This window comes from Coptis chinensis, chromosome 2 (genome assembly GCF_015680905.1).
Source record: "Coptis chinensis isolate HL-2020 chromosome 2, ASM1568090v1, whole genome shotgun sequence".
Lineage (NCBI taxonomy): Eukaryota > Viridiplantae > Streptophyta > Magnoliopsida > Ranunculales > Ranunculaceae > Coptis > Coptis chinensis.
Window position 1 is genome coordinate 91440745 of NC_141457.1, and position 14894 is coordinate 91455638.

At 36.7% G+C, this 14894-nt stretch overlaps 2 protein-coding genes and 1 pseudogene across 2 annotated transcripts; 2 read left to right on the plus strand and 1 right to left on the minus strand.

Moving 5' to 3' along the window:
• Nucleotides 1–1567, plus strand: part of LOC147518900 (subtilisin-like protease SBT5.6) — a 69497-nt pseudogene extending 67930 nt beyond the window's left edge.
• Nucleotides 1568–3317: 1750 nt separating this feature from the next.
• LOC147518902 (subtilisin-like protease SBT5.6) lies at nucleotides 3318–11329 on the plus strand. Its single transcript, XM_086590605.1, has 8 exons — nucleotides 3318–3657; nucleotides 3849–4040; nucleotides 5800–5911; nucleotides 7170–7734; nucleotides 8467–8567; nucleotides 9840–10197; nucleotides 10346–10559; nucleotides 10646–11329. The coding sequence occupies exons 1-8, from the start codon at nucleotides 3390–3392 to the stop codon at nucleotides 11188–11190; spliced, it is 2355 nt and encodes a 784-aa protein (XP_086446731.1). The 5' UTR covers nucleotides 3318–3389; the 3' UTR covers nucleotides 11191–11329.
• Nucleotides 11330–14014: 2685 nt separating this feature from the next.
• On the minus strand, nucleotides 14015–14614 carry LOC147518903 (protein S40-3-like). Its single transcript, XM_086594814.1, has one exon. It carries the CDS (start codon nucleotides 14533–14535, stop codon nucleotides 14155–14157), a length of 381 nt encoding a protein of 126 aa, XP_086450940.1. The 5' UTR covers nucleotides 14536–14614; the 3' UTR covers nucleotides 14015–14154.
• Between the last annotated feature and the right edge of the window lie 280 nt (nucleotides 14615–14894).

A 14894-nucleotide genomic window follows, 5' to 3' on the forward strand; every position in this document is an offset into this window, starting at 1 on the left:
TAATCATGCACAAGCAAACAATTATCTATGACAATCAAACTGAAAAAATAAAACGAGACAAGACACAGAGAATTTTTTTACGTGGTAAACCCAATCACTGGGAAACATCCACGTCACTACCTATCTCAAGTAGTGAGATAAAAATCCACTATATAAATCAATCAGTTACAAAGTAAGAATACTCACAACGAGGATCAAGTCCCATGATTACCCGAATATCGTACTCTTCAATATTGTAACCTTTCGCCTCCTTTCGCAGGAAGAAGATTCACTACCTTCTCAAGAGCTACCAACAATTAACACGTATGGAAGAACTCAATTTAGTGATCTCATGTAGTCGCAACAATAAGATCACTGGATTGACAAGATGAAGAAATCCACTTCAATATCTCCAGCAAACTTTTTGGTGAAAAGCTTCTCTTTACCGTGTGAGTTTTTCTCTTTTTAAAGGCAACCTCGAACTCACTCGATCAACCCTGTTACGACTCTCTCAACAAGATTGCATATCCGAGAATCTCGCATCTGTTTTAATCTCTCAATCGATATCCGATTTTGTTGATGTCAATCTTTTTACTTCCATGGTTATCACCGTATTTCACTGACTGATAGACTCAAAACATAGTTTATGCACGAAATGGGCCAAACACACTATGGGCTTTTCATGTAGCTGGTGTCGCTGCGCTTGTCAAAGCTGTACATCCCACCTGGAGTAGTGCTGCCATAAGATCTGCTCTCATGACTACAGGTAACCAAATTATTCGTTCGAAGTCGAAATCATATTCCATAGCACCAAATTTCAATGAATTAATTCGAGGTTTTTCATGTTCAATGGCAGCAACACTGACAAATAATCATGGTAATTAAACCCATAACGACTGCTTCTGGAGAGGTTGCAAACCCTTTCAACTACGGATCAGGCCATGTTCGCCCAACAAAAGCCTCAGATCCTGGCCTTGTATATGATGCTTCCTTCACAGACTACCTTCTTTACTTGTGTAGTATTGGAGATCAAAAAATTGTTCCCTCATTCCACTGTCCAAAAGTGTCGCACTCTGTTCACGCTCTCAACCATCCATCCATCTCTGGCCATTTCCACTCTCAAAGGTACCATGAAAGTGGATAGGACTGTTACTAATGTTGGTGGCAGAAAGAGTGTGTACAGAGCAAGTGTTACGCAGTCACATGGATTTTCGGTCAAATTACGTCCCAAAAAATTATTCTTCAATGATGTTGGTGAGAAACAGAGCTTCACAATAACAATAGCGGTTAAAGCAAAGGGAAGTCATAAAGCAAGCAATAGCACTAATGGAGAGTATTCATTTGGGTCATACACATGGAAAGATGGGATCCATGTAGTAAGAAGCCCCATAGCAGTATCTCGGGCATGAACATACATATAAACAATTTCGCTATAAAGAAGTACAGATGGAGATTGATTATCATATCTTAGTTTTCTCTGTACAAACTTCTTTGTGTTTGTTTCATCATATCATATCATAGTTTGCTCTGTAGAAACTTAAGAAAAGGAAATTCGTTTTAATTTCACGCAATTTCAGGTTCTTGCTTTTGCACATAAAGTGATATATTTGAAGACGATCGAATTATTGCTGTTAGCACTTCAGTCCAACGGATGAACATTTTTGCTGTTATTCGTGAATTGCTCTGTACATATAAACATATCTTCGATGGAATATTCAGCTAAGAAAATTACCACCTTGATATTCTTGTCTCAAAAATCAGGATCCTAGTTCCAAACTCCTTGATAAACTGGAGATGGTCCACTCTTTGTAGAAGGATAGGAAGAGCACGCTTGCCACCCCTCCCCCCCCACACGTCACAAAGTAAACCAAACATCAAACAACTTGATCGGAGACTAAATTATCCAAGTAGTAGTAGAAGTAATGCGTTAACCCTGTTTATGAGGCACTTGGCACTTGATTCATTAAGCTATCAACTTTATTTTGATCATGCGCAATACTTCCAGTTAACACGCACTGTGTCACAGTCATTTCATTCATGTGTCACGTACTCACGGTCATCGTCGTGACTACAGTTCCATGCCCATGAAAGATATAGCATCCAATATGAATTGTTGCTTGTTGATTTTGTAAGGCTTTGTGTGCTTCCCTAATGATCTAACTCTTAGGGAGGCTTTGTAAGGTTCAACGTTCAATAAACACAGGTGGGGTCTGCCTTAACCCCATAACCATTTCAAAAAAACAAAAAAAAGTGGGCTGCGGACAGAATTGAACGGGCGACATTCTTACATGTTCAGAAGAGGCACATAACCAAAAGTCCCAATCAGCAACAGTATTACCCTTACTCCTCGTGCTTAGTTAGATTGGTGGTCCCTTATGCCCATTGTTGAAATGTTTAGCTTATTGAGTCGGGAACTTCATCCCAATTCTCTAGTAATGCCCATGCCTAATTATCAGGAATGGCTGATGTTTCATGCAAAAACACTTGCAAGGCATCAAATGGTCAAGTGGCAGCCACTTTTTCGATTCTAATATTTGTTTGACAATACACTCCATCTCCATTGGTCACTTCTAAGTTCTAAACATTCCCTAAGGTTAATTTTCTTCCCACTTTGTGTAGTGTAACTTTCTATGGTGTAAATTTGTTGGCTTGTCTAATCTCTTCCCCTACTTATTATTTTACATATAACTTTCTCTAGCAGGAGCTCGGGCAAAAGGAACTAGTTTGTAGACTTCTACCAACTAAATGTCTAGTAAAAGTTCGGGGTTTTGGCTAAATTAGAGGTAATTCAGTCGTTTTTAGCCAAATTTACTTTAGGGCGTCGCTTTGTGGTTTTTATTGATCGCCCTAACTTGGACTTCGGAGGCAATGTGCCCAATTAAATTTAAACGAAAACAGAGACATTTTTAACACTTTGCCTATAGCTTGGGCAGGAATGAAGGATGCATGGTATTTGAACCGAGCTTAAGCTCAGCTTGTTTTTCAGTACTCCTCGATGTTACGTTCAAGCTCTGCTCGTTTAAGTTTAGGAGTCAGGACACGAGATACATTTCCAATACTGTAACATGAGTCCAAAAAGAAGTCGAGCCTAGGATTGGTTCGAGCCCCTTACCAGCCCTGAAAAAGGAAGAAATTAATAATTTTTACACAAAATTTGACACTAATGACTAATGTACAAGATAAGTTCTAGAGGAGAAAAATCAGGGGAATCTAAGAAATTAAAGCCTTTAGGATATTAGGCCGATTTTAGGGTGGATCTTTAAGAAAGAAAGAAACCTCAACTTCTCATCCAAAAAAGTACCACCCTCCATTTGTTGGATGTATCTTTCCTTAAGTCAAAGACCAAAGTTATAAAAACCCCAATCACAAGCACATAGTTACCACTGCACGTACGACAATCTTTCATAAACATGAAGAATCTATTTTTTGTTCTTTCTTCTTTTCTTGTTTTTCTCCCTCTTTTAGTTTCATGTGATGAACGAAATGTGTACATTGTCTACTTTGGAGAACACGACGGATCAAAAACTCTACAAGAGATTGAAGACAATCATCATTCAAGTCTCTTCTCAGTTAAGAAAAACGAAGAAGATGCTAGATCATCTCTTTTGTATAGTTATAAGAACAGCATCAATGGCTTTGCTGCCGTGCTTACAGCAGAAGAAGCTTCTATGTTATCAGGTATTCAAATACGATTTAATGGGTTTTTTGTATTAAAACAGTATGATCTTAAAAGAAGGTATGGACATCAGGACAAGCATGCAACAAAATGCGTTGTGAGCCTATTCTGAATGGCAAATCCAATCTTCGGACTAGCATCGTCGTCCATGTGCTTTTTTTTTTTCATTCATTTGCATGGTTTGGTGTTACAGAAAAGGATGAAGTTGTTTCAGTATCTCAAACCAAACCAAATGCATGGTCTCTTCAGACTACAAGGTCATGGGAGTTTATAGGTGCTGAAGGGGGGATGGAGTTTGGAAGAAATGTTGATAGTGAGATTGAAGGAAATCTTCAGCGAAAGGCCAACTATGGGAAGAATATCATTGTTGGTTTGCTAGACTCAGGTAATTATAAACTCGTTTTATTTGGTTGTATCTTTCCTTGTTTATGCTTCCGTAAAGATTCTACTTGTTTCCATATGACAATATTAGAAAATTTATATACTATGATTGCCACGATGAGTGGGCCGACCATTTTTTATTTGTCTATGAGCTGTGTCAGATTCTCTTAAGAAAATTTTAAAATTAGGGCTGCAAAGTTAATGCTTAGTTTGCCGCCCAACCAAAACATAACACGTGTATGTACAACAACCCAAAAACAGAAAACTGGTACTATTATGTAATAATAAACTCCCCATTTTACCCTTGTTATCCATCTCTCCCACCACCACTATCACATTTTCTTTTGTTTTTCTTTTTTCTTTTTCGTCGGCTCTGTTTGCCAGCAAGAAAAAACAGCCCACTCTTCAATTTTCAGAATTTTAATCGAAAAAGTTTGAGTTTTGAATATAACATTTGATAAAAAATAAAAAAAAAAGTTCAATTTCTTGGAGGGGGGGAGTGTTTTTGGGAAGACAAAGCTAAAGTCATCTAAAATCATTTTGTGGTATGTTTGGTAATTAAATGGTTTTTGGGGGTCAGTTTGGTATTGTATTTGGTTGGGTTTCCCTACCTTTGGACTCCATTTGTGACATCCAAATCCCACTTTCTCTTTCCAAAAATAATAACAAAATAATAACAAATAACAAATAATATACCTACTTAAATACTAAAACTAAAAATAGTAGTAAATAAATCAACAAACTTACTAATATTTTCACAAACAAAAAAAGAAATAAAAATAAAAATAAAAAATAGCAACTGGCAAACAAATCCTCCTATTTTACCATCTTCAGTCACACCATTTTGATATTCATATCATTTATCTTTCATGTCTAGTTCATTTACACATTTGTTTAAGTCAATAGAACCGTATGATTTTTTCTTCTCCATTCAAAAGGATAGTGAGTAAGGTTTACTAAAACTAAAAATAATAGTAAATAAATCAACAAACTTACTAATATTTTCACAAACAAAAAAATAAAAATAAAAAATAGCAACTGGCAAACAAATCATTCTATTTTTCCATCTTCATCTTCAGTCACACAATTTTGATGATATTCATACCATTCATTATCTTTCCTATCTAGTTCATTTACATATTTGTTTAAGTCAATAGAACAACATGATTTTTTGTTCTCCATTCAAAAGGTTTAAGTCAATAGAACAACATGATTTTTTGTTCTCCATTCAAAAGGGTTGATTATACGTTGTGTTTGATTTAATTTTTGGGAGGCGTTTTCACAAAGAAAGAGAGGGGGAGTTAAAAAAAAATTGGCGTTGGTTTTTTTTTTTTAATCTTTATTTATTTATTTATTTTGTTTGATTTCTACATGCAATATAGATAAATTTTTGTTATTTATTTCTTACTATTTTAGATTTAGTTATTTAATTGGGTAAGTTTTACTTATTTATTTTATTTGTTTTTATTTTTGTTTTTTAATTTTTGGAAATAGAAATATAATTTGGGTGCCATATGAATATGAATGGAGTCTAAATAGATTTTTTGATTTTAAAAAGTAGAAGCCATAGTTTAAAATCACTACCACCGTAATACCAAACAGATACTCTTAAATCTCCATATGTATTAACGCAAATCAACGTTATCCAATCAGGAATCGCTTAGATGGGGCCCTTTAAGGGTCTTAATAAAACATATGCAATCTATTTTTTGAAATTTGGGGATATAATGACAATGGTTGCTGTATGTTTTTGGATATTTTAGGCATATGGCCAGAATCGAGGAGCTTTAGTGACGATGGATTCGGGCCTGTGCCGAAGTCATGGAAAGGAATTTGTCAAACTGGAGATTCTTTTAACTCCTCTCATTGTAATAGGTAACTTCTTGCAAATAAATCCCTGATATCTTCATCAGAATGAAAAGAACTCTCGTTTGTTTTAGAACCATTGTTAGAATGTGGATCAAAATCTTAGCGTGTATAGATGTGGGTGGTGGTTCATCATTTGTTATATAAGGTGTGATCTCTTCTCGATATTGGCATTTGGCTGAAACTTGAAAGTATTGAGAAATGAATGCGAAAGTCAATAGATCGATGTAAGAAATACTGAGAAACAGTTCAAAAGTTATAATTGCTAGAAATGTTACAATTCACAAGAGCTAGATTGCCTCGTCCATGAAAGTACGAAACAAAAAAATGCTTGAGCAGCAGTTTTATTGGTTTCGGAGTTCATCCAGCAGCACAGACCACATCTTGTGATCTATTATAATTGCAATGAACCACAACACTCCTAGAGAACTTTTCGAAATTGACATTATGTGTACCTATTTCGAGTATAAGACAGTTAAGTTAGAGTTGCTGCCCAGGTTCTGGCCTCCAGCAACTGGTGAGTCGTGACACAACCTGTTGGGACCATGTCGACTTTAACTGAGCTAGAGCTGTGTTAGGGACATTCTTATGTACGAAGTCACGCACATGATACCATGTCATCCAACGAACTCCACAAGACACGACTTGATCTTATTCATTGTACGTGTAGTCTACTCGACTCTAGATGTTCTTTACATTCGCATCATCCACGTCATTGACCCGACCTCCGAAACACTCAATACTCGATTTCATCTTGTGCTATCACCACCTGACAAACCCATTATTGCTATCACTGGCTTTAGATCTTATTTATCCACTTTGACACTCAAACTATTGCTATCGTTGAGGCACTAATCACACTCTTCCTCCACTGGTTTAGGCAACCGAGGAATCCACCGCACACATGTGGTTTATGAGGTCGTGATGCAAGTACTTGAAGCACACTTGTCCATATCATCACACATGTTTACTCCATTGCATGTCTCTAACCACTATAAAAACCAACCCCAGAATTACGTTGGTTTGATTTCAATTCCACTTAAAGTACTGGATACGTAGGCATTTTCTTCTTATGAGAGTAGCCACTTCCAATCAACCAACACCTTCCCTTCACTAAACCCTGAGCTAGAACATTAATCTCTAAGGATGAAAATAGGCATTTACAAGTTGTAAATGGAATTCTTACTGATAATGATTTTGCTGGGTTTATATGTGCTAAAATTGAAATCTGACGAGCTGAGTGCTGATATCTTTTATTTTTTGGCAGGAAGCTTATAGGAGCCCGATACTACCTCAAAGCTTTCGAACACTATAACGGGAGACTGAATAACAGTTTTGACTACCGGTCACCTCGTGATCACGATGGCCATGGAAGCCATACGTCAGCCACCGTTGGAGGCCGAAAGGTGGAAAAAGCATCGGCCATTGGTGGATTTGCAAGCGGCACAGCATCCGGTGGAGCTCCACTTGTTCGTCTTGCCATGTACAAAGTATGCTGGCCAATAAATCCTAACATGTCCCTAGCACAAGGTGACACTTGTCTCGAAGCTGATATGCTTGCAGCAATTGATGATGCTATTGGTGATGGAGTTAATGTTATTAGTATATCAATTGGATCAAATCAGCCAATTAATTACACAAATGATGGAATCGCAATGGGGGCTCTTCATGCAATTAAGAAGAATATTGTGGTTTCATGCGCTGCTGGAAATAGTGGGCCTGCTCCTGCTACTGTATCCAATCTTGCTCCATGGGTCATCACTGTTGGTGCTAGTAGTATCGACAGAAATTTCAGTTCACCAGTGGAGTTGGGGAACGGTCTCAAAATCAAGGTAGTTTCATTAATCTTATTAATCCGTGAGCGGAGCGAACATTTTGGGAGAAGGGGGGGTTATGCAGACAAAAACCAACTTGGTTGGTTTCTGTCTGTCTGTCCTCATCTCTTCCTTCTGTTTTTTCTCTTTTTGTCTCTCTCACTCTCACTCTCCCTTTTCCTCTCCCTCTCCTTCTCCATCTCCACTTCTCCATCTTCCTCTCCCACTCCGCTCACCCCCACTGCTTAGCAGTATACTAATATTTGGAGCTAATATTTGGGCTTTAATTAAGTGAGCAGAGCGAACAATCTTGACAGAAAGAGGAGTATGGACAAAAACCAAGTTAGTTGGTTTCTGTCTGTCCTCACCTATTCTTCTTCCTCTTCTTTTTTTCTCTCTCCCTCTCTCTCTCAACCAAACCCCAATCCTAACTCTCTCTTTCTCTCCACCCTCAAACCTATCTCTCCCTCTCTCTTCTCCACCCTCCGCTCACGCCCCCACTGCTCAGCAGTTATCTAGTATGAATTTACTTTACAACTTCAATTATTAGCCTCCAGTCTTTTGGGCTTCAGAGTTCAGACTCTTACACACCCCACTCACTGAAACTCACACTCACACACAAAAGCTTTCAAGAGTTTATTCAATCATTTTATCTTGCCTGTAAAAAAAACAACCATTTTGCTAGTTAACATTTTCATTTAAAAATATTTCCAACACTTAATATATGATTTTCTTTTGATTCCATTCCAGGGTGAATCTGCAACTCCACACAAGCTGAAGAAGAGAATGTACCCTCTAGTTTACGCTGGTGATGTAGTTGAACCACATGTGCCAAAGAATTCTACTGCCGGGTAACGATCCCTTTAACTTGATTTTCATTTGGCATTTTAGCTCACAATTCTTAAGCAATTGTTTGATTAGACCTTGCTTAGTTTTTATGGGAACATGGATCAATATAATTTACTGGCACACCAATTCTAACCAAAAGCATGGTCCTATACTCTATGTAATGGCCAAATTACATAACAATATCTGTATAAACCCATTTTCATACCATCAACCTTCTATATCACTCTTTATGAATAGTGATCAGCTCAAGTGTGTCGGAATGATTGAGAAACTATATTGGTTTGAGCTCTTTGGTTTTAGATGAGGAAAGAGGCCATTTGAATTGACCGGCTGAACCCATTTGGGTTGCCTACATACCCCGTTGCTAGGGGATCAAGCTGTGTAGTAGTTCTCCCTCCTCTTCCCTTTTGTCACTATTTCTTATGACTGCCTTTTTTCTAGAAGTGGGAAGAAAAAACCTACTCTAACCCTACTTCTTTATGGGTTTTGTACCCTTCCTTTTGGTCTTCTCTTAGCCCTTGATCTTTCTTTCTTATCTCATGGTCCATAAATTACCCACTTGTCTCTCTTGACTCTTTTTGGGTTAAGTTCCTGTGCTCCCCTTTCATACTAGTGTTATACTTTGGGGATCTTATTCGTGTGATGTCAGTGGTTATAAATATAGCTACTACAATCTCAATAGACAAAATCACAAGCCCACCAATAGCTAGCCTTCATTTTGTAAGCGTGCGGGAGTAAATACTAAATACTTAAGCTAGTTTCGTGGACCATGTCATATATCCGTATATATATATCTTTGTATTTTGGTACACCGACATCGATATTTCCGACATATATCCACCGAATATAGAACTCTTTTTTTTTTTCCGATATAGATCGAATTTCCGATATGAAACTTTATATCATAATCGATATTTCCCATGATCATATATATCGGTTGACTTTTTGACCATTTTAAAATATAAATCCGATATTTCCAATATATTTCTATATATCCGATATTTCCGATATTATATTTCCGATATATATCCGATATTTCCGATATTATATTTCCGATATATCCGATATTTCCGATATTTTAAATAGTTTGGACTGGTTACAAAAAAAATGGATATATCCGAAATATCCGATATATATCGGTTTTTGAGTACACCGATATATTCATCGATATCGAATGACTTCTAGAAATCTATGGTGCTCTTAGAATGACTTTTAGGCCACTTATCCATATTTTTCCAATGAAAATGATCACAAATTTTCTTTTACTATTGCAGACAATGCCTACCAGGTTCCTTATCACCGAAAAAGACTAAAGGCAAAATTGTACTATGTATGAGAGGAGAAGGGATGAGGGTTGGGAAAGGAGAAGAAGTTAAAAGAGCCGGGGCTGTTGGTATGATCTTAGGGAACAGCCCCTTGAATGGAAATGATCTGGCTATTGATCCCCATGTCTTACCAGCAACACAAGTTGTAGCAGATGATGCAATCTCAATTTTCAATTACATTAAATCTTCTAACAAATCCGTAGCTCAAATTGATCCAGGCATGACAATTGTAAACACTAAACCAGCACCTTCGATGGCATCTTTTTCCTCAATGGGTCCAAATCCTCTTGTTGCAGATATTCTCAAGGTAAATTAATTAGGCCATAATGGTAATAGTATGTTTTTTTTCCTTCATATTATTCATTTGTTTAAGTCTGATAGTATTATTCTACAATTGTGGATATCTACAATTAAGTTACTGATGTTTGAGCCCTATGATAATAATCTGTGTGCAGCCGGACATAACAGCGCCTGGAGTGAACATATTATCAGCTTGGAGTGAGTCATCATCTCCAACAAAGTTGGACATGGATCATCGAGTTGTGAAGTATAATTTTGACTCTGGGACATCAATGGCATGCCCCCATGTAGCTGGTGTCATTGCCCTTGTCAAAGCGATTCATCCCACCTGGAGTAGTGCTGCGATAAGATCTGCTCTCATGACTACAGGTAACCAAATTAGTCGCACTTGGTAAACATATTCTTTAGCATTACCATTCAATGAAGCATTCTGATACATTCGTGTTTTTTTGCAGCAACATTGACAAATAATCTTGGTAAACCTATAAGTACTGCCTCTGGGGAGATAGCAAAACCATTTAACTATGGATCCGGTCATGTTCGGCCCAGAAAAGCCTCAGATCCTGGCCTTGTATACGATGCTTCCTACACAGACTACCTACTATTCTTGTGTAGCGTTGGAGTCCAGAAAGTTGATCCTTCATTTAATTGTCCAAAAATCTCACCATCAGTGCACGATCTCAACCATCCATCTCTGGCAATTTCACAACTCAGTGGTACAATGACTGCGAAGAGGATTGTAACTAATGTTGGTGGCAAAAATAGTTTGTACAGGGCAAGCGTTTCGCCGCCACAAGGATTTTTGGTAAAAGTAGACCCAAATGAGTTATATTTCAAAGATGTTGGTGAGAAGCAAAGCTTCACAATAACAGTTACAGCAAAGGGAAGTCACAAAGCAAGCAATAGCACTCAAGGAGAGTATTCATTTGGGTCATACACATGGAACGATGGGATGCATGTGGTAAGAAGTCCAATAGCAGTAGCAGTATCTCAGGCATAATTTTATTTTCCTAATTTCACATATTCAGTTTTTAGTGCAAGAAGATCCACAGGATGTTGGTAGAGATTTGGACATGAACATATATAAAGATTTTTTATATAAAGTAGTACATATGGAGAGAGTAGATTTATCTGTGTTATTTCTACTTCTAAATGTTTGGTTCATCATACGGAGCTCTGAAAAAACCTGAGAGAAGGAAATGTACATCAGTACATTGGATTTCAGTGTTTTCAGATTAAAAAAAATAACTCACTCTGAGTTACAAGATTGAGATTAGGGACGAGGCCGATCTACCTAAAACGATCACAATTTGGTTGATGCCTATGTGAGCTTTGGTGACTCATGTTTGATGATTTGTTGCATAAATCAAATACCCACCAAAGAATAAATAAGATCACAATGTCAATACCAAAGTGAGCCTATAGCTATGTAACTGAATTGAGTTCATGTTTGCTGAAATCACAGAATTGTGTTGATAACTTGGTACTTGAGTCACATACACACGTATTTCCGACTTTCCGTCTTGGGTTGTTTCCAGGTTTGTAACAAATGTAATAAGCGGATTATGTTTTAGAACTTATACGCCTAATTTAGCCATGAATACTCCTGTGGTCCTCCGTGATATATTGACTGGTGGTGAGGATTTGAGTAGAAGTTAATACTCAACTCCCACTTGCTAAGGAATTTAGATTCTCTCCCCCACCAATTCCAAACCACATTAACTAACTTCGATCTCTGAGTTCCAGTAATTAGTTCCAGTTTTAACATGCAAAATTAACAAACAAATTATTTTATACGAGCATTATTTTACCAATTCCACTTACAGGTGAAGCATCGAATTATCTTTATCAAAAAATAAATAAAACAAAGCAACCGAAAGAATTACGATTTCTCAGCAAACTTACTTTTCGACTTATCTTTAGACTGCAACTGGAACTAATTCTATGAAAACCGCATTGCCATTTGGAAGTAAGTATTGAAGATTAATAGGTTGGCGAGAAGCTTTGAAGTCCAAAATACCGGTGAACTAGAAACAGTATTGACTGACTGGCGAATTTAGGCAATTCATCAGTACGATAGTTGGTGTAACTTTTTTTATCACATGTACGTTAAAACGAACCCTTATATAATCATTTTTCACTAGTCCAAGATCTTATTTCAAATGACACTCTACATTCCTACAATAGAAAGTTGAAGCCAACAAAACACATTATATATTTGGCATTTCCTGATTTGCATTTCAATGATTATATGTTACCACAATAATTTCGAATTTTTTGTCGAAATAACTGCAAACAGCCCAACCAACATATGCTTTAACACCTGGCAAGGGATCAAGTTTGTGGTGTTCCAACCAAAGTATTCTTTGGTGTCGGGGTTTTCTTTTATTTGTTTTGTGGTTAAATTTCTTCACAGACAAATTTTTGGAACATTTTTGTTATGTCATTGTGCACCATGCACATTTTTCATTTCATAATCCCCATCCCATCCCCCCCCCCTCCTTTTCCTTTTCCGTCGTAATGCATGGTTAACTCCTGCCTTCTATGATTGTGTAACTCCGTGTTGCAACTTTATTTTGTAGTATCCAAAATAGTTTCTCTAAGAATCTAGGTGTGTTGCTTGGTGATTTGGATTCAAGATGAAGTAAACACAAATTTTATTTATTCATAAAGTGTTCTTTATTATTTTTCTTTTTGCTCTCGTTTTACAGATTTTTTGTGAAAAGAACATAATAATCTTTTTTTCCAGTTCTGGTCTTTATATAGTTTTCCAAATTAACTTTCTTCCCCCTTACAAATGTTACAAATGTTCAACTATAGAGAAATGTCTACCATTTTGTCGATATCTTAATATATAATAAAAAAAAAACGGACTGAAATATATATTTGCCACAGATTTAACTCACATTAAATAGTTCGACACAACTGAACTTTCTAGTTCTTTTATTATTTCAATTATTATGTGGCATAGGACATTCCAACTTGAAGGCCAGAGAGAGAGATCTACAACTCCCTAAATAATAGCAATTTCTTGTCGAGTTCGAAATTTGTCCTCAAGGAAGAGTCTAAAAACTAGTGGGCCAAATTATAAGACAACAAGTTTATACAGTGTTTAACAACGTTAACGAATCCCCTGAAAGGCTGAAAAAAATATTAAAGTCTCATAAGTCAACTTGTAGATTCCTCGTGAACATTTCAATTTGTTATGGATGTTGGTTTTTTTTTTTTTTTTTTAACCGGTATTCGGACCAGTTTATGTGCATTTTGACTAATTTTAAGGCCTGGTTGGAAATTCGACCCGGCACTGTCTCGCTAGTGATCTTGAGGGGAATCTAGTGGGAATCCAACTAGCTAGTGACCATGGGTGTTGGATTAAATTGAGTTGAATAGTTGAATCCGAATTGCATGTCAACTTTGGTCATATTCCTCATTTACTTATTTTTAATTTTATTTTTGGATAAAATATTCCACATTTACTTTTTTATGATGTGTTTCGTTTAGCAAAACGAAATTCCTGGAAAATGTTGAGAAGTTGAAGTCTGAAAATTTTGGATTGTAATTGACCAAAACTAATGAAAATTATCAGATTTCAGTGAAACTGATGTCAATACTCGAAATTCCAATTTAGGCTCATGTTTCCCCTGAATGGCAACACTGTAAACCATTGACTTGACTCGAGTTGAGACTTGAGAAGCTTCTTTGGAGTCAACTTCAGGTTTGAAGTCTAAATTTTTGTGTTTTAATTTGCTTACGAGTTATGAGTAAACAATAAAAATATAACAAGTTGCATAAAAGCATAATTGAAAGGCAAGTTACAATCAAAATTTATAAAACCAAACAATGGCTTCAATTATTATGAATAAATATATATCAGTAGCATGAAGTTTACAAATGAATGATAATATGTAATACAACTCCAAAAAGAAAGAAAAGTAATTAATTAAGCAACGTTCGTTGATCTTCCTCACGTTTCAAGAAATCCAGTCATTCTAAGTACAGAATTTCTAACTTTGCTCAAATCACGACCCTTCAAAGTCCTTCCATTGCCAGTACATACCGAAAAGGCAGTACTCTTTCTAGCGTTACGCCGAGCTACTAGTACATGTGGTGGTACCATTTCTTGATCTTCATCTTCAAATTGATCACTTTCATCTGAAGAATCAGAGTAGCTAGACCATGAACGACTTGATGTTGCATTCCCTTGTATGTTGATTGGACTTGAGCCGCTTGACATATTTTTCTTCTTTGGATTGTCATTTCTCACAAGTTGGTTGTTGTGGTAGTAATATTGACGGTGGTTGTGTTGGCTTGGCCACATAACTTCTGATTCTTGAAATTCTTCCATTGTGATAAAATGTTGAAAGAACAAAGCCAGGAAGAGAAGGGGTGAAAGTGTTGTAGTTTGGAATTCTTTTTGAGTTTGGAAGTTAAGGGCAATATATAGGGACGGAGAGTTAGCGGGGTAGGGAATAGTTTAATTGATGGATGTAGTGAGAGCATTTTCATTGTGCGTCAGGTCTCGTCATTGAAAAGCATTGAGTGCGGCATCCATTTTGGCTGTATTAGTCAAGGCTTAAGGCTTTACAGATTTACTCTTAAGTCGAAAGTAATTCCTAACGAGTTATCGACCCAAGTATTTACTGCGAGTCATTTAGTTCAAAATAACTTTCTTTTTTTCTGTTGACAATTTGACCTATGTGAAGT

Coding starts and splice junctions, on each gene's coding strand:
- LOC147518902 (XM_086590605.1), top strand. CDS start 3,390: ATGAAGAATCTATTTTTTGTTCTTTCTTCTTTTCTTGTTTTTCTCCCT. Junction 4,041..5,799: donor TGTTGGTTTGCTAGACTCAG/GTAATTATAAAC, acceptor TGGATATTTTAG/GCATATGGCCAGAATCGAGG. Junction 10,560..10,645: donor ATCTGCTCTCATGACTACAG/GTAACCAAATTA, acceptor GTTTTTTTGCAG/CAACATTGACAAATAATCTT.
- LOC147518903 (XM_086594814.1), bottom strand. CDS start 14,535: ATGGAAGAATTTCAAGAATCAGAAGTTATGTGGCCAAGCCAACACAAC.